The sequence below is a fragment of the Anolis carolinensis genome, chromosome 2, assembly GCF_035594765.1.
Source record: "Anolis carolinensis isolate JA03-04 chromosome 2, rAnoCar3.1.pri, whole genome shotgun sequence".
Classification (NCBI taxonomy): Eukaryota; Metazoa; Chordata; class Lepidosauria; order Squamata; family Dactyloidae; genus Anolis; species Anolis carolinensis.
In genome coordinates this window covers 205,340,976-205,368,367 of record NC_085842.1, presented here as the reverse complement: position 1 = coordinate 205,368,367, position 27,392 = coordinate 205,340,976, and the positions used below count along the sequence as shown (strand labels likewise).

Here is a 27,392-nt window from a genome sequence, read left to right as displayed (position 1 = left end):
GACACCGGAAGTGGGGAAGGCGGCGGAGGGGCCGGAGGAATGCGGCGCGGAGAGGCGGCGCCGGGCTCGGGATGAGCTGGAGGGCGCGCAGGTGCGCGCAGGGGCGCGGGCGGGCGCCGCTGGGCCAGGGCTCGGGGGGCCCGTCGTTGTCCTTGCCGCCGCCCTCGCCCCCGCCCTCCCCGCGGCCCCCCTCGCCCCCGCCGCCCGCAGCCGCCCCGGACTCCCTGCCCGCCAGCACTGCCCCCGCCTCTTGCAGCTCCGGCCCCTCGTCCTCGTCGTCGTGGACCGGCGGGGAGGGCCTGTTTAGTTGGGTGCGCGGGCGGCAGCTGGGCCGCGGGGGGCGCTGCGTGGAGCCGGCCAGGGAGACCTTCGGGGCCATGACGGGCCTCTACGGCGCCATCCAGCCCGCCGACTCCGTCTCCCCCATCACCCGCACCCACGGCGCCGTCTTCAACCTGGAGTACTCCCCCGGAGGGTAAGGCCTGGCGTATTTATTTCGTATCAAAAACATTTTGCATAAAATAGTTTAATACAGTAGAGTCTCACTTATCTAAGATAAACGGCCCGGCAGAACGTTGGATAAGCGAATATGTTGGATAATAAGGAGAGATTAAGAAAAAGCCTATTAAACATCAAAATAGGTTATGATTTTACAAATTAAGCACCAAAACATCATGTTATACAACAAATTTGACAGAAAAAGTAGTTCATTACACATTAATGTTATGTAGTAATTACTGTATTTACGAATTTAGCACCAAAATATCACGATATATTGAAAACATTGACTACAAAAATGCGTTGGATAATCCATAACGTTGGATAAGTGAGACTCTACTGTACTGATAGAAATAGAAGGAGCACAAGTGGCTAAAAATCTTTTGACCAAAAAGGGGCAACAGCGACCACATTGTCTGTAAAGGTAAAAGTTTCCCCTTGACATTAAGTCTTGTCGAGTCCAACTTTAGGGGTTGGTCATGTGGCCGACATGACTGCATGGAACGCCGTTACCATCCCACTGGAGCGGTACCTATTGATCTACTCACATTGGCATGTTTTCGAACTGCTAGGTTGGCAGAAGCTGGGGCTAACAGCGGGCGCTCACTCAGCTCCCGGGTGCTTTACTGAACTACAAATCCCAGAATTCTGTAGTCTTAAGCTAAGGCATGCACAATATTGCAGGCTGTGAAACTATCCAGCATGAATGACTTTCTGCTGAAGATGTTTCACTACAACTTGAGAGGAAGGCTTCAAGCCCCTTGTTAACTCCACTCCTTACAAATTGCTGCGTTGGTTTTATCCACCAGTGAACTTGTGCAAGATGTTCTCCACCCAGTTGCATTTAATGTGATCTCTGAGTGCCATGAAAAAGACTGTGTATCTTGTATATCTTCTTGCGGGAGTTTAAGGTGGTATAGTGGTTTGAGCAGTGGATGGAAACTGCCTCAGCCCCAGAGGCAGTCAAATCCCCGCTGAACAAAGCTTGCCAAGAAAACCCTATGAGGGTCTCTGTAGGATCACCATAACTGAAAACAACTTGAATGCACACAAGAAAATCTCCCTGAGAATATTTTTTTCACAATGCACACTGTATCCAATAAAAATGGTCATTAGAATAATCCAGGATTCTTGACTACAATACTGGAAGTACATTGCCTTCTTCAATAATTGAACCTGCTGGGTTATTTTAACTATGCTGTGACTTGTATGTATCACCTGTAAACAAATACGTTCTAAATTAGGGCATTACTTAAAATATCTATGCATGGAAGTGTCTTTTGGATTGTATCTAAAAATTGTTTAATATTTTTGGAATTGTGTCTGTTATGCTTTTGTATTCTTAACTCTTTAAGTTCTCCTGCAGCAACCTGGGGTGTATCTACACTGTTGAATTAATGCAATTTGACACCACTTCAACTGCCATGGCTAAAATCTGTGGACTCATGGGAGTTCTAGTTTAGTGAGGTACCAGCACGTTTTGACAGAAAAGGCTAAAGACTTTGCAAAAGTACAAAATCCATGATTTGATAACATTAAACAATGGTTGTTAAAGTGGTGTCAGACTGCATTCATTCTACAAGGCAGATACATCCTTGGGTGTCAAGAAGCTTTGAGGCTGGGAAAGGGTTAAAAAATAACATGGCACATTCAGTAGAAGAAAACAGTATGCCTACAATGCTATTGTTGTTGTTGTTGTTGTTGTTGTTGTTATAGGTTGAGCATCCCTTATCTTTTTGAAGTTTCGGTGTACAGCAACTTTGTAAAAGTATGCAAATACAGATATTCAGAAATCCTAACTCCAAATGACTTCTGATCCAAGCACTTCTGATAAGGGATACTCAATATATACCTTTGCTTTTCAGAGGATCGTCTCTTATTTACTGCCCCTAAAGGTAAAATCAAAGACAGAAAGGCTCCTTGTCTTCTGGCTCTCAAATGGCTGCATTAATTCCAGTTAGTCTGAGTTTCTCTTTCTGTCTCATTCCCTATTTCCTAGTATTTTTTAGATGGCTATGTTTTAAAACAGCTTTATACATGTAATAATTTTCCAAAATACTTTATTTTTCAGTAGAAAAAAGTTTTAAAAAAATAATGTTCACTTGCCAAGTGAAGCTCCATAGTTGCAAAGGGGGCAGGTGCACAGATGAGTGAATGAATGATGCGACTATTATGTGAGGAACAGCAAACATGGGGATGTGACTGTTATGCAGTGTGAGGGAATATGGTTCACAAATTCCAATACATTATGATATAAAGTGATTGTAAAGACAGGAACTGAGGCCTCTTCTACCCTGCAATATAATCCAGATTATCAAAGCAGATAATCTGGATTTTATATGGCAGCGTAGAAGGGGCCAGAGAAGCAGTAATAGAGAAACAGGAGATTCCCAATCAACCTCGGTGGAAGGTTCTGTGGGAAGCAGGTAAGTAGATAACCACAACTTGTCACACTTTGTTGGGTGTCCTAAATGGACATGTTTACCATTGTCAGTGTTTCTTTCTCTGGAGTTTCTAGCAGACCATGTGAAGCTGCTACCTATTAAATTGAGAAACAAGTATTCCAGTGAAAATCATTTGCACATAAAGTATTGCTTCAATATAGTATTCCACATTATTGTGCTTATTTTTTTCTAATTGGGTCAATGTTTGTGAGTTTTAGCATATTTAAAATATTTTGTTTAGTAAATATGTTGTAGTTGTGTGTCTTGAAGTAATTTCTGACTTATGGCAAACTTCATGAGAACTTATCACATGGTTTCGTTTGCAGAATTTGTTCAGAAGAGTTTTGCCCTTTCTTTTCTTGGAGACTGAAAGAGTGACTTGCCCATAGTCATCCAATTGATTTCTGCAGCTGTGCAGAGATTTGAACCCTGGATTCCCAGTATCCTCGTCCAGTGTTCAAACCACTACATCATGTTGGCCTTTAGTAAATATAAATCAAATAAATAATTCAGATCATTCCCTATGTCAGTGACGGGCAACCTTTTGAGCCTGGTGTGTCAAAATTTGCCAAAAAACCAAGCATAACTTGTGTGGTGTGTCACTTCGAGAAAAACCCCATAATTTTGCGATATTTATAGTTCGAATAACAAAAAATGTATAATTGTAACAATATTTAATACAGTGTTCCCTCACTTATTGCGGGGGTTACGTTCCACGCCCACCTCGAAGGCTGGTGGTGGCTCTCACTCCCTTTCCTCAGTTCCTCCTCTCTTCCCTCGCTATGCCTGGATGACGCTCCCCCTCCTTTTCCGCTCCCTCATCCGGGGCTTTGGCCACTCCCCCCGAACTGAGGCAATGGCCCGGCCTGGTGGAGCCCCTTTTGCCGCATTAGGGGCAGCCGCCACATTACAGCAAATGTTTCATCCTCAGCTCCTGCACCTGGCCGTGCAGGAGCCAAGGATGAAACGTCCTTCTTGGCACATGGCCGTGTGTCAGCAAAAATGGTTAGGCATGTCAGTGCTGATACGCGTGTCATAGGTTCACCATTACTGCCCTATGTGCAGGCCTGTAGCGAGGGGGCAGTTTTAGGGGTTCAACCGCCCCCCCAAAATTTTTCAGGTTATAAAAAAACCCTGGTTTACTCATGAATTTTAACTGGTTAACCAAATCCCCATGCTAAGTCTATGAGACACAAAACATTAAGAGCCCCTCCAGGCACTATCTCAAGCAGATATTGACAGGTTTGTAGCGGAGAGGGGTGTGTGCTAGGGGTTAAACCCCCCCCTGAAATTTTCAGACCCCCCCCCCCGAATTTTTTTTCTGGCTACGGCCCTGCCTATGTGGTCTATTTTTTCCCAACTCCTGTTTCCCAAAATCGATGTCACTCTTGTTTAGTAATGTGTTAACTGACAAGGCATTATGAAGATTAAACCAACTGAAATGCTTGACTTCATCTTCTGGGAGCAGAAAGTTAGGCTGGCAGACAATGCAGAAAAGTGAGGTTACAGTGGGGGGGGGGGGGGGGAGTATTTAGCCAGATACCAATTGTACAAGTTCTCCCACTTAAAAAGATGAGAGAGGCCTGTAATTGACATCATAGGTAGACCTCAACTATGAGAGAAAACATGAGAAAACACATCCAGAAAATCACAGTGTCTGATTTTTCACAAATTTATTTGTAGGAGCAAACAAAAATTATGTGAGTATCAAACACTTTATTTTCAGGCTAAAAGCAAGGTTTATTCCATTATCTATATGGTTTGGTTGAAAGCCCACTTGCTCTTTTATATAATCCTACTATTTGTAAAGGGTGATTGTGGTAGTTATGCGATGTTTCCAGAAAGATTGCTCCTTAGTATGATCTTTTATTCCACATTGATTCATATCACATCAAAAATACATTATGAGATCTGATCACAAGAAAATTATAAGCAAATTTGTGATTCATTGAAATGGACAAATTGTTTTACATTTATATCTTTCTTGGGTTTTTTTTCTCTCTCCCTATTATGCCTGAGAGAAACCAGCTTTTTAATTTCTGAGGAAATGTTTGCATTTCTGACTAAATTTTTGCATATATAGAAAAAAATGCTCTGAAATGTCTCAAAGTGATACTTTTTGTCTCATTAAATGGCCCAGTTTTACTATTAGACAAAAAAAGCTGACATACAAACCTGTTGGCTATCATTCAGGAATACATCTACTCACATTGAGAGGCTTTGTGACTCCTTGAAACATAAATGAACTATTGCTTGGTCCCACTTGATGGAGAAGTTGGATTGTTTTACTTTTGCACAAATTTCAATTCCTCTTTGTTTAGAGTACCTGGCTAGTTGAAGGCATATATTTTACAGCTTGTCTCTAGCTTATGATTGAGTCTGTTGTCTGAATGCAGCATTGATATTTGCTCATTTGCTAGGAATGCTACTGAAGTTGATAAAAGATGTGTCAAGCCACAAACGACAGTGTTGAGTATAAATGAACCAACAAGTTTTGATTCTTGTTAGAATGTCTAGTATACAGGTGTGCCGTAGCCAAATTGATGCGTTGCTAAGTGTAACTTCTTTAACAGAAAATTTGATACCAGAGAAAGAATTAAATTGAAAGAATAAAAATAGGTTCCTGCACCACAAGAAAAGAATATAAATACTGTAAATATATAAATAAGAGCAGTTCAGTGTTTTTTTCCCCACAACTAATATTATGCACATGTGAAATAGCACAACCAGGTCCAAGTCAACATAAAATATTTTGAACTTCCTAGAGACCACTTGAAAGCTTCATTGAAATATCTAATGATTTTTTTTCTTTCTTTCACAGCCCTAATTTGACTTATGATTTCAATTTTGGTGACTTTTAAATGTATGATTTTCTTTTTAATATCCTGGGGGTAACTGTTGAGGCAAACTTATCTGCTCTCCCCATGTTTCTCTATTATGCTGGCTATTCATATTTTGTAAAGGATTAGGGAGGCAGCTGCTGCTCACCTTTCCTGTTTTAGACAGACACACATGGCTATAGCAGGCCCATCAAAAGTAAAATCCCACCTTTTCTCAGCTGAACTTTTATTGCATTGCAGAAGTATTGTAGGTGGCTATGTGGCCATAAAAAGACTTTGTAAAGGAGCTTCTCTGCCAGAGGTGTACACCTGTGTAGAAATTCTGCAGACTGTTCTCTAGGGAGTATCTCTGTCCTTAAAGCATTTCTTCTTGGGTTAGATCCAGATTTAGGCTGGCTGAAGCAAGCTTACACAGTCCCAGAGTACAGGCTATTTAGGAAGCTGGGAAATGTAAGCTCCTGCATGTTTTGAGCTTGGTGCAATGACAGTGGGAGGGAAACATCTGGAAAACTGATCAGATGCAACTTCCATGTAAAGCCTTTCTGCACATGTAAAGAAGATCCCTGATCCAGCACTTTGTTCTCAGTTCTGTATATGTGTATGTCTTTTAATCTTAGGTGCATATAAGTGAGAGGGTGTTGAGTTTCTTTGTGCATAATACCCTGCTGCTTTTTCTTTCCTATCCAGGTCAGTCCTAACAGTCGCTTGTGAACAGACTGAAGTCCTACTTTTTGATCCTATCTCTTCAAAGCACATCAAAACTCTCTCCACAGCTCATGAGGACTGTGTAAATAATATCAGGTTAGTTTGTTAGCATGCGAAAACCAAAGACAGAAGTCTAAAATTCCAGTAAAGTTTTCTTCGGTTCTGAAAATGTAGACGGGGGAGGCTGGAACTTATGACATCCCATATCAGTCTTTTTGTTGTTGGTGCTCCCCCCAGTAGGAAATATGATACATCATACTACTGTCAGTCCTCTTTCCCCATGTGGGATTGGTTCTTGAGTTCATGGGTAACAATTCCTCATAATGGGGAGGGAGCTTGAATGCCATCCAACTCCCCCCATGCGCACTCCAAAGACAACTGCTATGCACTCAAGTTCCATCATTCCCAGGCGACTCTAATAACCAGCTCCTTCTCTTGCTTTCTCCCCAACCCCACCTCAGCAGCTTTCTCCCCAATCCCATCTTCACCCTCAGCAGAGAAGCACCACAGAACAGTTTCTATCATGGTCCTCACATGGCCACCAGACAGGGCTGAGGAAATATGAGACAAATATGAGAGAAATATGGTTCATTGAATCTGCAGATTGTGAGACCACAGACAAGGAGCCTGACAGTAGTCTCTATTCTCTGCTGAATCTGAATCCACAGTTCAAAATTCTATGGTTATTATGAAGTCACAGAAGTTGCTAACAGCCACAGAAAACAGAGGCAGTTCCTAAATGTATGTTGCACTCCAGCCTTGAGACACCTTTTCACCCAGCGCCACGCCAGAGTCCAGTAGTACTAACTACAGTTTATTAAGAAAAGCATGTACAAATTGAAAAAGGGCATTTTCCAAAAGAGCAGTAGTCCAAAAATGGCAAGGTATATGAAATTCAGGAAGTCAAGATCACAAGTATAAATCAATAAGCATGAAAGCAGAAACTTTTCCCAAGGCAAAACTCTTTCAGGAACATAGGCAACACAGGAAACTTGAATCATGAACTCGAGCCCAGCCCCGACCAAGAAGCCATGAGGTCATGCCTCAGACAGCTGGTTTTCAAGGACTTCCCACAGAGTCTCTCTGACCGCCTAATTAATGTATCCTTTACTCCCTCCATTAGGAGACCTAATCTGATATTGCGGGAAAACTCCCCATCAAGAGAAATTGACTTTTCCCCTGTTGCTAAGGAACGAACATTGGAATCCAAAACATCATCTGTCTCATTGTCACTTTTCTTCATTTCTCTCTGATCTAAGGCCTGCAATTCACCCTGATCACACACAGACTCCTCAGTAGGAAACCCATCATCCCCCTCATCCTCTGAGAAATCCCCAGCATCTTGCTGAGCCCCAACACTGTATACAGGATGGCATGCCTACCTTCTCTGTGTTGCAATGATGGATCTAAAGACTTGCCACATGTACTCAGATATAAGTTGACTTCATGTATAAGACAAGGACAGATTTTGGGCCCAGAATTGTGAATTTTCATATGACCTATGGATAAGTCGAGGGTCATTCCATGAATAGGGAAAAGCAGTAGTCCTGCCCGCCACTAACATTTCCACACCCAGTCATTCATAAAGGTCAGAAGCAGCACCATAGTGGAGAGAGTAGAAAGAGTTGGTTCTCTTATCCTTTCTCCCAGGATGCCTTACTCCAGTCTACTCCTTTTTTTTAATGAGTGTTAAGGCACAATACTCACATTGACCTCTGCATACATTGCCCAGCTTTTTGGGCTTTGATTTTTTAATTAAAATTTCTACGCTTGTACATGAGTTGTATATGGTAGCTAGAAGTCCTATTTGGAAAATGTCACGTGCCATACCCATGTTTCCTCTTGAAAGCATTAGAAGACCCTGCCTCCCCCGCCCAAAAAAATATGGTCCTTAGGATTTTAGCAAATGCAGTGGCTCATGGGGGGAAATCTTTCTGTGGAAAACCAGCTTAGGCTGGATCCCAAGAGTTCCAGTGAGAGAAACTCTGTGTATGGGGAGGAAATAGGGGTTAGGCAGTTTCACTCCCGAAATCTCACCCCTTTTCTTTGACCTCGAGCCTCTACTGGATTTCAGTCCTTTCTCTGACTGGCAGGAGCACTTTTTCCTCTTAGCTTTGGTATCTTGAATATCAGATGTTTTATGGCTGAAAGGTGTCGTGGTATTTTAAAAAAACATTTTGAAGTGCTATAAGGCAGTAATTGTTGTTGTGTGTAATTGCTGCAGTAGATACATGCACCTCTTCCTCTGAGATTTGTTCTTATAACTCTGAAGCTATCTATGGTATGCATGTCAGCTAATGAGCTCATTGGTATCTGATGTCACATTTCCACAGTGAGTCTTGAGTATAACAGCTCTCCCATCTGACTGTTTAAGCTACTTAAGTGTTGTGGGTTTTTTACTCAGGACCTAGAGATTATCAGGGTGAATCGGTATCGCTTTGAGAGAATTAATGGCAGGATGTCTCTGTAGGCAGAAGAAAGATGGCTTTTGAAAGTCTGAAATAAAAGTAGTAAAAGTAGTAAAGCTATGCATAAGGAACTAAAAAAATTACATTTCAAATAAACGTTGGGACCATTAACATGTTCTGTAGTTTTATCTCTTTGTCATAAGTATGTGTGTGCCTGAGAAGGAATTGCAAATGTATAGTTTAATACTTAAATCTGCAGGGGTTTTGTTGTTTTGTTAAGATCGCTTTTCATACTTTATCCCAGTTATCCTTATAAAATGTATTACTGTAAGTGTTTTAAGTATGTTTGGCATGTTCAATTATTTTTAGTGTTTTTTAAAATAACTATCTTTTAAGATATCTTTTAAAAATTAGTACATGCCTCTTTGAATCCCATTCTGGAAGAAAGGCAGGATGTAAATAAACAGTAAACAAATAAATATCTTACAAATTAGGTCAGTATTATTGTTGCCACATAGTAAATGGTATGGAGAGGGGAGGTATCTGAGGCAAACAAAGCTTACCTAAGCTCATGGCTATATCTGAACCTTGGTCTTAAAATTTAGAACATAAACTACTGTGTTGCTGTAGCTCCTGGCCTTTTCAACCAATTCCTGTCCACATTTCTGTTGAGGGAAAACCTGAAGCCTTAAGACAGGCTCTATATTGGGTTCAGTGTCTCTCAGGTTGCTCCAAATCTTCTTAGCTACAGATCAGGCAAATATTTAATAGATAAGATCATTTTATTAACATTCAAAATATATAACCAGAAATGTTTTTAGAGTTTAGTAATGAACACACATTGACAAAATTGTGAAATTCTTCCAAATGTAGAAGAATGGCAAACATGTAAATGTCTCACCGGATTTCTTTTCAACTGCTTGCTCTCAAATGTTCATCTCCATCACAGCAAAATCAGTCTTTGTGTCCACTTCTTTTATTTCATAGTTGGCATTCTTTAGAAATGCCCTGTCACTGCAGATATCTGTTGATGTCACCCAAGAGCTGCTTTTTTATTTGGTCTGGATTTCAGTATACGAGGGGCCCTCTCATCCTTTCCTTTTTATTTGTAGGTTTCTTGATAACAGGCTGTTCGCAACATGTTCTGACGACACTACCATAGCACTTTGGGATCTGAGAAAGTTGGATTCAAAAGTGTGCACTTTACATGGTCACACCAGCTGGGTCAAGAACATTGAATATGACACTAACACAAGACTGCTAGTCACATCTGGATTTGATGGGAACGTTATCATTTGGGATACCAACAGGTAACCAACATTGTCACTGTGTGCCTTTCTTGAACAGAATTTTTGAAGATGCCCATTCCTTTTTATTTTATTTTCAAACTTTCCAGTTGTGTGCAGGCATGATATTTATAGTACTTGAGTTGTACTGGATAGGTATTTGAGATCCAAGGGTCATGCAGGCCCCTTATTAGACTATGCTGCCTAAATATGCCTTCCCTTCAGAGTGGTGGGGGAAATTATGCTGTGTTTTTGCACACACACTAACTCAACTATTTTAAGACCAGCAGGGACTTTTCCCCAACCAGGAAATAAATCAAAATTCACTTCTAATTTTGAAGAATGGCCTCTCTTGGATCTCAAACAGTTCACTGGGTACAAAAACATGGTGGAATTGACCTCATAACATTCCCTCAAGAGAGTAAGGAGGTATTTTGAATTGTGAAAAATGTCCTGTGTGTTACCAGTTCTATGGTCATTTGCAAGGTTTCTCCTTTCGCCTTGGCAGCAATGAAAATTTGGGCTCAGCTTACTGCCGACATTGCAGTTGACTGTCATGGGGATGCTGTTCACTAAATAATTTTATCTTTGATCTTACATTGTATCTTAATGCTATTGAATTTTAATACACAAGACTTGTATGCCTGTTGTTTTGTGCAGTACCTTCATAATGTTTTATATTGTTGTCCTTCTATAATGTTTTGTATGGTTGCTCTTTTATTTCTTTTATATTGTTGCCTTTATACATATTGTATTTATTTGTGTGAATGCAAATGACCTATGGTCTAGGCCAGTGGTGTCAAACTTGTGGCCCTCCAGATGTTTGGGCCTCCAATTTCCAAAAGCCCCAGCCAGCTTGTCCAATAGCCAGGAATTCTATGAGCTGAAGTCCAAAAAAGGAGGGCCACAAGTTTGACACCACTGGTTTAGACATTAATAAATGAACAATTAAACTTGAATTGTAAAAAAAAAAGTGTATTTGTAACAATAATTTTAAAACACCTAGTGGGTTTGGAAAACTTTGAGGGAAACAGAACCCAACCAGCTACCATTGTAAAAATATAAACAAACGGATCTTTTGATTGTGTTTTTTGAGGTGGAGACAGAGGGATTTATACTCGTTTTAAATGCCACCTTTAACATAGGTCTGGGAACTAGATTCTTAGAACTAGAGTATGACTGTGGACATGGCTTGATATGTCTCTGTCTGCAGGTGCACAGAAGATGGCTGCCCCCACAAGAAGTTCTTTCACACTCGCTTTCTCATGCGCATGAGATTGACCCCAGATTGTTCCAAAATGCTGATCTCAACTTCCTCTGGGTATCTTCTGATCTTGCATGACCTTGATTTAACCAAATCTTTAGAGGTTGTCAGTTACCCCATTTTGAGAGCCAGGAGAACCACATCCAATTCAGGTGAGTCCATGCGTCAAAGAAAAAAAAAGTTATCATATGGACTATTCCTGTGTGTAGCAAAAGTTAACTTGAGATGGAAATCCATGCTATTTGTGATGAATAAATTTGCCAACCCGAAGATCCACCAAAGGTTGCAGAAGAATTAGGAGAACATTCACAGTGGACTTGTGCTCCCATTACCGCAAAATCAACTGGATATGCTTGATGTATCTAGTAGTTTCCAGTGGCACTTACTGGAGGAAAAAGTCAGTGGTGATGATGTGTCAAGGTCCCTTTCAGGAACATTTTGCCAAATCTTCTCTTTAAAGCTCTACTTCTTGGTATTTGGAGGTCCTTCAAGCACTATCAGTCAAATGATTGCTTTATAGATGTTTGTAGCCTTTAACAATCTCTACACCTTTTCTACTCTGAGGCTAGCTAGAACAAGTAATTATTTCAGTGAACAGTGTGACTTAAAAACATGTAATGACTGTTGCAGGGGATAATTTTCAAAAAAGAAAAAGCATTCAAAATGGTAACGCAACAACAACAGCAGTAGCAGCAGTAGTAGTTCAGCAGATCAGAAGCTTCTAGTGCCAGCAGTAGAGCGATTGAGCTTAAGCAATTCAGGAATAGAGTCAAACTTTCAAAGTTAATAAAAGATTTTATTCAAAGAACTACAAATCCAGACAGGAAAGTTAACAGGGTTTAGTTGTCTAACAGCAGACATGCTCACAGAAGAACAAAAAAATGGGGGACTCAGAGGCTTGCCATGTGCTCAGAAAAGGAGGTGTGTCCCTGAAATGAATCAGTATAACAGGAAAGGTGATAGAAGTAGAAAAAGGAAGACAGGGAGGCAAAGGGATCAGTGAGGGAAGGACTTTCCCCTGCCAACTAACTTATCTGCCTATCTAAGTCCTTGATGCGGAATACAAGCTTGTGCAGGATGTGGTTGAATTTCAACAATGATATTATTGTCAAATAATTTAAGATGAAAATGTCTTAAAGAAGATCATTAGACAATGACATTAGGAAACCCCTGCAGAGAAAAAAATGAAATCATTTTAGCTAATACACTATTGTGTGGATGTACATGATACTGCTTTTCTATTTCCAGATCTGGCATCTGCCACCTCATCTGGACCTAGGAGTTCCGGGTCACCAGGTCATCAGGGAGATTCAAGCCCCATGTCTGAGAAACACACGGTACGAGCCACCCAGCGAGAAGGTGCGTTAAAACACAGCTGAAGCAAGTTGGTATTGCACACAGGGTATTCTGCATACTGAATACATATACTTAACATGCTTTCTGGTAAAAGAAAATTGATCTAGCCATGCCTGTTTAGCATTAGGTAGGCTAATCATGGATATGCATGTTCATTGTTCGATGGCCTCAGTTGCGGGAATGAGTGATTACAACTCATCCCCTTGTGCTTCCGCTCCCTCACTTCCTTGGATTTTTGTGCAGATTGGATCTTGAGAGAAGATAGTGATTGTCAATGGTACTTCCCCTCCTCACAGGTGGATCTCCGCGCAATAGCCTTGAGGTTTTAACTCCAGAGGTTCCTGGAGAAAGGGACCGGGGGAACTGCATCACTTCGCTGCAGCTGCATCCCAAAGGGTGGGCAGCACTTCTCCGATGCTCAAGTAACACTGATGACCAAGAGGTAAGTCATGGTGGGGATAGAAGGCACCAGATTGTTCTCCTGAAGAGACATTGGAGTTTCCTTCTGCTGTTAAGTTCCTTGGAGAGATAGCAGTGAACTGTTGTTCTGCTGATAAGTTATTAGAAATGTAATTTTATGATTTTGTGTGATCTACCATAGCTTTGTGACTGTATTTATAGACCTAAATTTGAACAATAGCCATAGCCAGTTGAATCAACACATGCACACCTGGTCTGCATATTCAGTCATGATATTTGTTTTTTGTTCCTCCAAAGAGAACAGGATGGTATTACTCACAACAGACCTGTGAAGTATAATAGGCTGAGAGGTAGTGACTGGTCCGTGGTCACTGAGTGAACTTTATGGCTGAACCTTTCCCAGTCTTTGTCTGAACTATTGCATCACCCAGTGCATGTTGAAGGATAATACAAGTCCATGGATTGTGACAATAGCCATCATCTTATGGGCTTTAAATAAGGATGAAGGATGTTTAAAATTATGTTTTTATTTAATATATATATTTACATCCTGCATTTCTCTCAACATGGAATCTAAGGCAGTGTACAACAAACGAAACTTTAAATTAAAAGACATTTTCTTGCTGGTGAAAAGACCGCAAGGTTGCTTTTTTTTTGCATTTTCTAATATTTCAAGTGAGCACTCAGATTTCCCATGGAATTGAGTTTTGCACTTCAACCGGGGTGTTCAATTTTTCTTACATTTACCATATTTCAGCGCATAAGAGTTGCACTTTTATCCCTTTTTTAGTTATTTACTTATTTACAACATTTTGATTCTCCGATTTCTGCTTTTTTTTACTTTACAATTTCTGTTTTACATAAATAAAAATAAACTGCCTTGCCTCCAAGACAGGAGGAGGAGGATTGATACCCACCCTCAAACAAACACCTCCCTTTCTGTTTGTTTTGTTTTGTTTTTTTAAATCGCCTTGCCTGGAAGAAAGGATGAAGGAGTAGATTCACCCTCTCCTCCTTTTTTCTCCAAAGGCAAAGCAGTTTACAAAATCTGGAATGTATGTCTTTGGAGAAAGGAGGGGAGATACAAGTTTCAGAAACGTTCATTTCAGTTTTTTTTAAACTTTACTTTTGGCGAAGGAAGGAAGAAATAAGCCATTTTGCAAAGAAAGATTGGAAGCCAATTTTTGGAGCCAAAAAAAAAAAGAGGTGCATTGATTATGTGGTAGTGACGATTATACAATGAATTATGGTATATTCTTTTGTTATATTTACATCCTTATATTTTATATTTTGTGAAAGGTCGTTCTGCAATTTGGGAGCAGCCACTAAGAAGAGGATCTTCTGTGTATTAGGTTGGGAATCCAGGGGGGATATTCTGTGGGCTTGATAAATAAATGAAACCTGAGTGCACACTTGAAATACCAAAAAAACAAAACAAAAAACCAAACCCACAAATATACAGAAGGGAAGGGTAGTTGCTGCTCTCACAGGGAACTCTTTGGTTCTTTCTGAGAAAAGTTTTCTGTCGTCCATCAAGGCATCACTTGTTTCTTTACAGTTGTGATATTGTGCAGAGATGTGTGTGGTGAACTGATCATGCTGGTCTGGATTGACTGTTGTTTTTCTCCCCACTTTGTGCAGTGGACTTGTGTCTATGAATTCCAAGAGGGAGCCCCCGTGCGGCCAATTTCCCCTCGCTGTTCCCTCCGATTGACTCATTGCATTGAGGAAGCCAACGTGGGCCGGGGCTATATCAAAGAACTCTGTTTCAGCCCCGACGGCAGGATGATTGCCTCCCCGCACGGCTATGGAATCCGCTTGTTGGGGTTTGACACCCAGTGCAGCGAACTGGTGGACTGCTTGCCCAAAGAAGCAGCCCCCTTGCAAGAGATCCGCTCGCTCTATTCACACGGCGATGTGGTCCTGACCACCAAGTTTTCCCCAACACACTGTCAGATTGCCTCTGGGTGCCTTAGTGGTCGCGTCTCTTTATATCAGCCAAAGTTCTAGGTACCTCTGGCCTTGAAAGGAACATCTAGTGTTTGTTTTTTTAAATTACTTCAGTTTAGTTGGAGTATTCATTTTTTAAGAAAAAAAAATCTTGTAATCTTGGAGTTCCTCTGATTCCTGAAAAGATTGAAAGTTTTAGTCCCGCCCTTTACATGAGCGTGTATTTGTTTGTTGTGACTCTGAATTTGCACATCGTACTTTTGTGCATTCTCCCCTTTTACTCCTGCTTATTCCACTGATGCTGTCTGGATAGAACACGGTGGCATCCATAAGCCTGTCTTTCTGTATGACTGTTTGTGCGAAAGAGGGTTTGGGAGGAATTGATGTCCATCTTTCCCTGAACTGGACTTCAGCTCCCTTATCTCTTCTTGGGTTCTAGATTTTGCTGTATCTTCTTCTCTACCTAGATTATGAAACAGTTCTCTTGCACACTACCTTAGCTACATGCCACAGAGGCATTTATTGTTTTTGTGAACAACTCAACAAAATGATTTAATCACATTTTGCTATTCTGCTGTAGTTCTGTTAGCTGACCTAAAAATTGTACCCTTATGCATTGTGCAGCCATCACCCAAGACTGGAAGCACAGTTTCTCTTCCTTGGTTGCTAAAGAAAAACTGGATAACTTAACATTTGTCCTCACAGGTCTTGCATAGGAGCACCTTTGTAGTATCATTGGACATTGATTGGAATCAATGTTTGATCTCTTAGTAAGTGCCCAAACACTTGGGTTCACAGTCTAGCAGGACATTCTCTGCATAAGAAAATAAATAAGAGCTATGGAAGTTTCAAAGCTCTGGAAGAGGTTCACAGTTCAGTGAGGCCTGTACAAGAGAACATGCTGCTGAATTGTGGCGTAAACCTTTGATGGATCTTTGTTACTGCAAAAGTCTTGAGCGAATAAAATATTTTACTTAATACGAAATTGAATGTTGCTCAGTGCTCTTCTGATTTACAGAGGGACTAATGTTAGTTGGCTTATAACTGATGTGCCTTGAAAGTCACAAAATTATGCGAATTCATCTATGAGCAGGCCTAGTGCAGGTGGGCAGACATTTTGCCCTGCTGTAAGCTGCACAGCTTACCAGTCATGTATATAAAGATCAGCCAAAAAGTTGTTGAAATGATAAGTTTTCTCCTCTGGCAGTAACAACATACTGGCACATCCTTTGGCATTGTTTCTGCCGCTATTCATTGAAAACACTTTTTACCATGTTTTTCCACTGCAGATACTGTACTTATGTGAAATAAACCAAGTAATCATCAACTTGTTTTGCTTTGTTCTTGATGGAAGGTGTACATAGCACACCTATTCACCAAGACCTGTTTTTGAATGAGTTTGTAGTGACTTTGCTCCATCATTGTCCTCAGTCAAACATTGAGCAGTTCAGTTCAGAAAACTGGTTGTGGAAAAAGATGCAGGAAGTGGTGGGCCTTTGACTCTCAAAATTAAAAAAGAGAAACCAATCAAACTGGAATCCAGCCCCCTGAGCTTCCATTGAAGTATAGTGGTCAAACTGAGCATTTGAGATGGATCACTCATTTCAGTGTGATGTGATCAGCTGCCCATAAAAAAGTATCAGCTTTCTGAGTTTTTTGATTGTTTGTATATGTTTTAATAATCTGTTTTGGAAAAGGTTGCAAAAGATTGAAGAAGCTTCAATAAAATCACTGCTATAGTTAAATGTAGAATCCTTTCTATAATAGAACCAACAAAGAGAGCCAGCAGGGAATATATGTTGCCTCAGTTCTACTGTGTTTAGCATCCTGAAATCATATGGGAAGGTGATGTGTTTTAATTGGAATAATAGTCATGTTATTTGGCTTGCTGATTTGGACAGGAGAAGGGAGCTGCAGGTATAGGAGAATGCTGCAGGGATTTTGGGAAAGAAGCACTCTGTGATATTTTGCCTTTTGATGTAGCAGTGTACAGAATTATTATTATTTACTGTACTTGTACCTAAGTGCACCAGCAACTCAAAAGAGCCATTGCTGTTTGAGATTAGAAATCATTTGGTCCCTGTCTGATAAATAAAAAAACCTCATCCATGAGAGAAGTGCTCATGTATTAACCACTCTGAAAAGTTTGGAGACCCAGAAAATGACTCTTAACAAGGATTAGTTTTAAAGAAATTGAAACATTGATTTCAGCAATAATTAAGTGCCATAGGTTAAAAAAAACTTTTAAAATCAGTTCAAAGATGCTAGCATTGTAGGAGGCTATAAAAAGGAATATTAACTTATGTACAATTTGACTGATAAATATATTGGCAAATATAGTTCAGGGGTTTTTAAGATCACTCTTTCTTAAAACAACACCCTAGTATATTAATATCTCCTTTTTCTACTGGGTTACTTTAAACAAGAAAGATATGCATTTCCTTTCCCTCCCAAAGTGAAATCATACCTGCAGTTTATGCTTGAAAAGTTGTACTCACTTGTTCTATCAAAATGTGTCCTTGTAGTTTTCAAACGTTGGATAATTACCTTATTTATTTATTTTAATATGCCAGTTTTGCAGGGATAAGATGTGTCTTGACCACTCACTTCCTCCGCTTCACTCCCATCTTACACTAAATGTTACCCTCTCTTTGCTTTCCATATAGGATCAGTGCTGAATGGGAGTAAACCCACACACTGCTAGCGTAATTTTGGGAGAGGATGGGATATAATAAATGCTCTCCCCTGGAGAAAATACTATGATGTATCTGTACATCCTTTTTGGGGAAAAGAAATTTCTGGTTGAAACTTCACCTAGAGCTGAGCAGTTGCATATGTTTGTGTGTACTTTGGCCTGTTGAACTACATGAGAGCTGAGGAGCTTATCTTAGGGTACTTCCACACAACCATATAACCCAGAATACCAAGGCAGGAAATCCCACAATATCTGCTTTGAACTGGGTTATCTGAGTCCACACTGCCATATATTACAGTTCAAAGCAGATATTGTGGGATTTCCTGCCTTGATATTCGAGTTATATGTCTGTGTGGAAGGGCCCTTAGAGGTCTCTTACAGTGCCGTATAACTAGGTATTTCTCTTTCAGCATTTTCTTCCTAAGCAATAGCCAACTGTGTCTCTGTCTCATTCTTGGTTCTTTGCATCCACACCAGTAAAATCTGTCGCTATCCATTTGTGACATTCATGTATCTGTCTTCAGAAAATGTTAACATCTAATAAGAAAGAAGGCTATGATGAGCTTCATGGCTAAAAATTTGATCATGTGACAGTAGAGTTTTGTACCATTTTAAAGATAGATTGTAAGCTCAGTTTTCCAAAAAGTGAGCTCACTTTCGTGGTATGGCAGGGGAGGCCATCAGACTGTGTTTTATATAAAGGGAATTCCAGCAAAAGACAACCAGGCCTCTGTGCATTCTTCCCAGTTTACTGACAGGTGGGTTTGACATTCTGCATCCATGTCTTCTTTTTCCTGCACCTGACATTTCTTCGTAAATTTTTTCATTTTGTCCTAAGTTACATTTCCAGTATTTCAAACATTTGATAACCAATGAGATAATCATGTGGGCACCGATCCATGTTTTTTATACAAACTCCAAAAATACTTGTTCTTTATATTCCCTGTCTGGGCATCTTCCAGATGTGTTGGGCTACAACTGCCTTTATCCCTGGATGAAGAAATGGCTGGGGATAGTCAGAGTTGTTTTGACTTTTTGAAGGCAAACATTTGGGGAAGACTGGCTAAGAGAAACAGCACTTGCCATTCTTGGTTCATTCTTAAGTTACTGGTAAATGGTGATCCGTGTATGCAGCTTTATTTCTGTGCTAAAGGAGAAACTATCATGAAAAATAAACCCAAACACTTATTTCTTTGAGAAAATAGCTAGAAATTTGGTTTCTCTAAGGTTATATTTGAGATGAACAATGCCTTTCTGAAGTGTTTGTGTGTCTGCTTGCTGATGGCAAGCCCATTTTTGAGCATTTTAGTTGCTTCACTGAGTTCAAACACTGTACTTTCCACACATAAAATGAAAGGATGCCAATGAATGTCTGATTTGAAAGCCCAGTAATTTTGCTAAGAGTCTTTGTGGGGTTTTAAAAAGATGGTGCTGCTGAGTCAGAAATGAAAGGATAGATTCTCGCAGAGTCCTTACAATGCAAAATCTCTGGAGCATAGCCCTTTCTCAAACTCCAGGGTGGTAGTGGAATTGAGTTGGTTGTCATATGTACAGTGGTTGGGAAAGTAAGATTCCAAACTTTTTTTTATTAGATTACATGTAACTTTCCTGTCAATAAGTAATGCTTCAGGATGGTAAGCTCTTAAAATAGTATTTATGCTCTGTGACTTTTCAATACGAGAAAAGCTTTTTATATGGAAATGTCTGTCAATATGATTTCCAATATGCAGACCAGTTTTCAAATACTAAAACAGTAAACTTTGTACTCCTTGTATAACATGCAATAAAGTAGATTTCTGCACTCAAGTGGTATTTTACAACCTGTCTAAATTATGCAAATCGAACCAATCTCCAGAATTTATTTCTTTGCATAATTCAGATGTGAATAGAACTGTAGCTTGTAAATTAAGCTAGATGTTTTGCATGCAAACTGTTCTAGGCGGACCCCACACATTACTCACTGAAAAACTTTGGATAGTAAGTGATGCGAAATACCTCTCCCTGAGACCTTGGAAAGCTTAAACTAATCATAACACAAAATAATGCTCTACATGGACCAATGGAGAAGGCATTTTCAAATGTTCAGATAGCACTGGAAGCACCAGAGCTCTGAACTCTATTCCCAACAACTTGACAATCAGCTTCCTCACTGACTTCTGAGGTTTTGTCTGCTGTCCACTGTGTTTCAAGCTTATTGTTGCAACCATTAAATGTTAAAAACATTTCCATTTTAAAAGCAGAAGCCCACACAACAGAACTCTAGTATGCATCCCTTTTGATGCATTGCTGCCTAGAATATGAAGACATTATTCAAAACGCAGGTGGCAAACAATCATGGATTCTCTTTTCTAGCAGAGACAATACTGTGTTTCAGAACTCATCTTATGGTCTGTTAATATGCACTGATTTGTTAAAAAAATTCTACCTCATTACATGCTCTTTCAAAAAAATGTATTGTGATGTGAGTCATTAATCTGTATAAGTACAAAACGCACCCCATTTTGTAATGCATACAGATCCTTTTGAAATTGCATGGTAACGTCGTCGTTAGAATAATGAACAAAATAGAGCTGCCCCTGGAGGCAAAGATTAGTGAACACACCATGTTTGTGACCCTTCATAGTGTGGTGTAAAAATCAACTTTTGTATTATATTCTTGCATAACTTTTCTGATTTATATTTGCAGTAAGCACTATTGTATTATTAGATGCACATTACAAATATTGTTAGATTTTAATCGTGTTTTGAATGCTTTCAAGGTAATTTATAAAAAAAAATTGCAGAGTTGTTCAGTGACATTTTATTGATCAATACAACTCATATCCTTGTATTAGAATTTGAAATACCACCCCACCATGCCTTTTAAATTGAGCAGCCAAGTCTTGCAGTGTGACTCTTTGGATATTAATTTTAATATTTATTCCAGTCTAATAAGAACAAAGCTGCTAAAATAGCTGATAAAATATAATACCCTAATTTTATGCATGGATGTTCCAAATTCTTTAGATATAAGTCATGTCAGTCCTGGATAAATACATATTGAATCTTGCTGTATTGGTTCAGACCCCTTTCTTTTCTCTTTGGAGTGACATTCTTCCCATCAAACCCTGGGAAACATGTAGCTCAGTGAATGTATCTGGACTCCAGCTCCCATCAGTCCTGGTCAGACTCTCTTGCTGCCCTGTAGTTTATATTAGCTAGACAGCTAAAGTTTTAACAATTGTTAAAATGTTTTAGATGCTTTAAATGCATGATTTTGTTTCATGTTTAATGTACCATAACCTTCCAAAGTAGCGACTTAGCACCAGAAGCAGCTGAACTAGCACTCGTCAGCAAATAATTCTTAACTTTTTATTAAAAACTGCCAAATTGTTGGCCGTTTCTCAAATATCCCACTAGAGGTCAGGCTTAATTGCCAGAACTGCTTGATCAGGGGAAGGAATTTAGAGGGAATTTAGAATGGAAGCTCTTTATTCAATCATAAAATGGATTTCTCTCTTCAAAATGAAGCATCAACCCTTACTGCCTCCCAGGCAATTCTAGTTGAAACTCATTATGGTTAGATCTCCTGTTTTTTAAAAAAAATAACTGTTGTGTCCCTAGTTGAGAGAGTCAAGTCAGTTCTGGTTAAGTCCCATTGAAACCAGTGAGCCTATTTATGGTGATTTCACAGAGACTATAACACCAGAGCCAAAATGAGTGTAAATGTTGCAAATGTCCAATTCCTTCTCGTGTGAGCTTTTCAAACATTTGACTATGGCGATTGTAAAAAGATCCACAGTGGTGAGCAAGAGTCCTTCAAAAAAACTACTTGACCACCGCTGTGATCTTTCTTTGAAGTGCAAAACCACAAGAGGATGTTGGCTGCTCCAGAAATTGCACTTTCCATTCATAATGGCGAAGCCCAACTGTGCCTTGTATGAACTGAGTGTTCATCTATAACAAAGCCCAGAAGTCCCTGCATTACGCAGAGGTTCTCTGGCAAACATGCTGAAGGCCCTGGCAGGCAAACCCATGTAAAAAGGCAGAAAGTTTGAAAGGAACGGTGGCTTATGTATACCAGCTCTGTAACAGCTATTAGTACTGTTAGCTACTAAATACCTTTGCATGTCTGTTATCAAATATCAATAATCTCTGAAGACTGGAATATTCAATGATGAATCTGTTTGGACAGTCTGAGATGGGCTTGGAAAAACAAATTACTTTCAGCTTTAAGTGTAATAAAAATACAATCTTAAATGCACGCATTCAGCAATACGCCCTGAATCGAGGTATTTTTTTGTTTATTATTTTGGTATATCCTTAAACAATGGATGTTAAGAGGAGAAATAAAAAATCTCAAATGTGGCCAGTCTTATCATCTACAAAAGCCTATATTCGTCCATATATTTTTGGAGAATCGGTGCCCAAAAGGCTGCATATAGGTCCAACCTCCACTTTCAGTTAATCTAGAACTTATAAATGCATGTGTTTCATTGGTCAAAAGGCAGGTCAAAAAGTAAAATCGTCTATGTGCACTAACTGTGGAGTAAGATCTGTTGAATTCAGCAAGATGCCAATTTAATCAAGCCATGTCTAGGAATTAGCATTATCATTTAAAAGGGAGTAGAAGGAAAAGGCCTCTATCTCTACTGTCTTTCCAGGATTATTATTATTATTACCATATTATATGTTTCTTATTATTTAATAATAATAATATGTTTATTATTTTTATTATTATGTTTATTTATATCCCAATTTTTCTCTCCATAGGGAGACTCAAAGCAATGCGTTGTTGAAGGCTTTCATGGCCAAAATCACGGAGTTGCTGTGAGTTTTCCAGGCTGTATGGCCATGTTCCAAAAGCATTCTCTCCTGATGTTTTGCCCCCATCTATGGCAGGTCTCACAACCTCTGTGGGCGAAAAATCAGGAGAGAATGCTTCTGGAACATGGCCATACTGCCTGGAAAACTCACAGCAACCCAGACTCAAAGCAGCTTGCATTGAAAGTATCTCAACACAATTTAAAATCTACAAATATACAAACAGTAATTCTGTTTCAATGTTTGTATATTTGTAGATCTTAAATTGTATTGAAATGCTTTCAATGTAAGCCACTTTGAATTTCCTTGTGGAGAGAAAAAGTGGGTTATAAAGAAACATAATAAACATAGTATTCTTAATAATCCTGGTTCAGAAAGATAAGAGGCTCTATGCCACTACTCCCTTTTAAATGATAATTATAGAATAGCATTGGGTGCAACCTGGAGACCACTTTAATATTTAAATCCTAAATGTCCCAAAGAAGGTGTGTTGAAAGGGAGTTGAAAGACAGACTGCCGAAGTATCTGTTAAGCTCTATCTTCAGTTTGTTTGATTTGCATCTTTATTTGGAAATTGATTTGCAGCAGCAGCAGCTTATTAGAATACCGTATCTTTTCATCCAATTCATTTAAAAAAATAGGGAAGTTCAAATGAGTGCATGTAATACATTTACAAATTTTGAGATTTCATTATAAAGGATGTAAATTTGACACCCAGTACTCTAGTGCGATATGTCTAAATAACATGTATTTACTTGTATAAGAGTGACTTTAATGTTTGAACAATTTATCCTTGTATAATAAACACTTTACAACTTCACTTGGAATTCATTTGCAGTTGTCTCTTTTAGTATTCAAAATGGAGTGAACATTTTGTGTGTAATGCTTTTTACACTGCAGCTTTGAGAACAAACTCAATCCACAGCACCATGCCACTACATGGCAATTTCAGTGTGGGGATGTATCCAACAGGAATTGAGATCTTAGGGCAGGGGTCTTCGAACCTTTTAAGCTGAGGGCTCGTTCACGGTCCCTCAGACTATTGTTGGGGGAAAAAAACATGAACAAATTCCTTTGCACACTGCACATACCTTATTAAAAGAAACATGAAAGAATAATACAATATTTAAAATGAACAATTTTAACAAACAAACTTACCAGTATTTCAATAGGAAGTGTGAGACTGCTTTTGGCTGATGAGGTGGTCCAGTTAATTAGGATTGTTGTGTGCCTTCAAGTCGTTCCTGAATTAGGGCGACTTATAAGTCTAAAATTTAGGGAAGAGGCCAGGTAAATGACCTTGGAGGGCTGCATCCAGCCCATGGGCCATAGTTTGGGAACCCCAGGTTTAGTGAATGATCTCTGTGTTAACACTGGTGTGGAGTGTTCCCTGTTGGTGCTTTCTGGTTTCCCAACAGCATTTACATGAAGCTGCTTGGAGAAATCATCCAGAAGCATGGGGCAGTACACTTGTGACACCCCAGTATGACTTCAAAAACATCCTTAAGCTAAGGATACTGTGTCTCCCCTGAATGAATGCCAGGAGGAGATAATCGGTTGGATAATGAAAAACACATTGCAACTGAATCCAGATAAGCTTGCCATTAAGGATCCCAATCTGGGGATGGAGGTATGTCACCAGTTCTGGACATTCCACCTGAAAAACTTGAGTTCACAGCCTGGAAGTGAATTACAATGGTGTACGATGGACCTATGCTATTGCAACTCATTTCTTTGGTTATTGCTGTGATCTCAATTCTGTTGACCACAAAGTGGCCAAAATCCACTCCAAAACCTGCTTTGAGCATCTGTGCTTTTAGAACTGAATATAGTAGAAACATCATCTCTGGCTGATTTGGCTGTTGTTGTCGTATGTGGAAGTTGTAACCTAAGTTGTAATTTATCATATTCAGTGGATCTGGCAGCTATGCTCCTCCTGGAAGAAACAACTCTATGCCGCCATTGCACACATCCTAAGGATCTTGTCACTCAAGTATTATACCAGCCCATTTAACAAAATTCAGAAGATAATTTAGTCAAGTATATGACAGTCGCATTAACCGCTACACATAACTGCTAGGAGCAAACTAGGAACAAACAAGAATTCCATGGGTAACACTTTGTTTTCAGGAAAATTAAAGATGCTTTTTTCTTATCTTTATGGTCTTGTTGAAATCTCACTTTCTCTTCTATATAATCTCAGTGTTTGTAGAGGAAGATTCTGATAGCCATGCTACTTTTCTGAAAGGGAAAGTGGTTCCTCAGCATCTGCCTTGTGTTGACTCATTATTTGATCAATAGCTCAGGTCAGTCATCTTATCAGACACACTGTTTCCTGAGCCCCTGTCATTACCTCTCCACTTTATAGAGAAATGATCCTTCCCCATCTTAGAATGATTGTTACAAAGATTGGTGAGATAATATTACAGATGGATAAAATATCTGACAATGTTTGAGAAATGGTTAGAAAAATGGTTCTTTAGCATTAAGAAACTGACAAGAATAATCCTGGGCTAATAAAAATCTTTGCAATTTGGGACTATCATGCACAAAATTAGCATGTGGGTATTTTGGATATAAATCAGCATATTCCGTGCTGGAAACAGCCTATGCTGCACTCAGTGCTGGTGGAAGTGACCTTTTGCACATGAAACTTGTATTTTACCACATGATTCCACTCCCATTTCTCTCAGAGTAAACCCTGTTTTTTGTATGTCCAAGCTTTTCTTTCACAAGATTTTCAGTCATACAAAGATGGTACAGAAAAAGAGTTACAAGTAACATATAATTAAGAGAACCTGTACTCAAGGGCTACTCTTAAGCAGCCTATAGGAAAATTGAATCATTTCAATTGGCAAAGAGGATCATGCAAGGTTACATTTAATTTGTACACTGAATTTACCATAGGTACAACAGGATTAGATTTAGCAGGAGTGAAAATTTGAGGAAGGAACCTCAACAATTTAATATGTGCAGTTGACACCATACTACTAACAGAAAATATCAAAAACATGGAGTGATTACTGAGAAAGTCAAGGAAGAAAGCACAAAGACAGGTTGAACATTAAGGAACAAAATGACAACAGATTGTATTTGCATAGTTTAAAGCAGTAGTTCCCAACCTTTGGTCCTCCAGGTGTTTTGGACTTCAATTCCCAGAAATCCCAGCCACCTTACCAGCTATTAGGAATTTACAGGAGTTGAAGTCCAAAACATCTGGAGGACAAAAGGTTGAGAACCACTGGTTTAAAGTTAGATGAAGAAGGCACTGATATAGTTCAAGATTTTTCATATTCTGGCTCAGAATGGAGACTGCAGAAATCAAAAGACTTGACTTAGAAGAACAGCTGTGACAAAATGTCTGTACTTTTTGTGCATTCTCCTATTTCAATTCAAGTTAGGTTTATCCATGACATTGTATTTCCCATTTCAATGAAAGATTGTAAAAGCCTAGGCAGTGACGAAAACTGATAGGAAGGAAAATCAATACAGTATATTTGAAATGTACTTGAGAATAAGTCTACATGTACTGTAGACTGCTAAAAACACCAACCATTTGTTCTCAGAACAAATCAAGCCTGAACTCCCCCCTAGAAGCCAGGTAAGACTATTGTACTTTGGCCATATCTTAAGAAGACATTACTCTAGAAAAGACAGTAATGTTTAAAGGTAGAAGGCAGTAGGAAAAGAGGGAGACCACATTCAATCAAGAAAGTCATAGCCCTAAGTTTGCAGGACTTGATTGGGGTTCTTGAACATAGGGTAACCAGTAGGTCTTTTATTTATAGGTTTGCTCTAAGTTAAAATTGACTTCACAGCAGTTAGCAACAACAAAATATGCACAGGACATGTGCCAATTAAAGGGTATTATTCCAAAACTAAATATTAGTTTTGGAATAACTACCTATTTTTACAAAAGATAAGATCAAAGTTCACTCTGGAATTTTTCTGAGAGGATGTTAATCTTTTAAAACTGATGAGGGAGGAAAGTGGATAACAATCTATCACTTTTTTCCACCTTACCTTTAAGATTTACTGCTCAAATTACTGATGTTGCAAGCAATGATCAAAATCAGGAAATGAATTCGAAAAGAACATCTTTTCCTAAGATTTGAATTGGGGGAGCAGAGTGAGCCCTCACTGTTAGCCCCAGCTTCTGCCAACCCAGAAGTTCAAAAACATGCAAATGTGAGTGCATCAATAGGTACTGCTCCGGCGGGAAGGTAACGCCGCTCCATGCAGTCATCCCACATGACCTTGGAGGAGTCTACAGACAACGCCGGCTCTTTGGCTTAGAAATGGAGATGAGCACCAACCCCCAGAGTCAGACATGACTGGACTTAACGTCAGGGGAAAACGTTTACCCTTTACCTTAACTACCACCAATTCCTCAATACTTTATTTCCCATACCACCATACTTCGCCACAGCAACACGTGGCCGGTCACAGCTAGTTGGATATATAGCCAAAACAAGGCACCTGAGAAGCAAGATGAAGACTAAGGGTGTTCTGGAGAAGCCCATGTTTTGTAGAGATAATTTTTTAAAAAACTGGGGGGGGGGGGGGGGGGGAGAAGGGGGAGATTGAAAGAGCTATGCCAAAAGGCATTTTCCTGCCCTACTACTATTTACATCACAGATCATGGAGTGGGGAGATTCAGACACAAATGGACTAAAACTGTATTGTGGCAGAGCAAAATACTAATCTAATTCATTCCAGGAAA

General features: G+C 39.5%; 1 protein-coding gene across 1 annotated transcript; it reads left to right on the top strand.

Annotated features, from left to right (window-relative positions):
* On the top strand, window positions 1-23,489 carry dcaf10 (DDB1 and CUL4 associated factor 10). The gene is made up of 7 exons (XM_003223328.4): window positions 1-475; window positions 6,470-6,583; window positions 10,008-10,205; window positions 11,395-11,597; window positions 12,694-12,804; window positions 13,098-13,243; window positions 14,863-23,489. The coding sequence occupies exons 1-7, from the start codon at window positions 72-74 to the stop codon at window positions 15,229-15,231; spliced, it is 1,545 nt and encodes a 514-aa protein (XP_003223376.2). The 5' UTR covers window positions 1-71; the 3' UTR covers window positions 15,232-23,489.
* The last annotated feature ends 3,903 nt before the right edge of the window (window positions 23,490-27,392 follow it).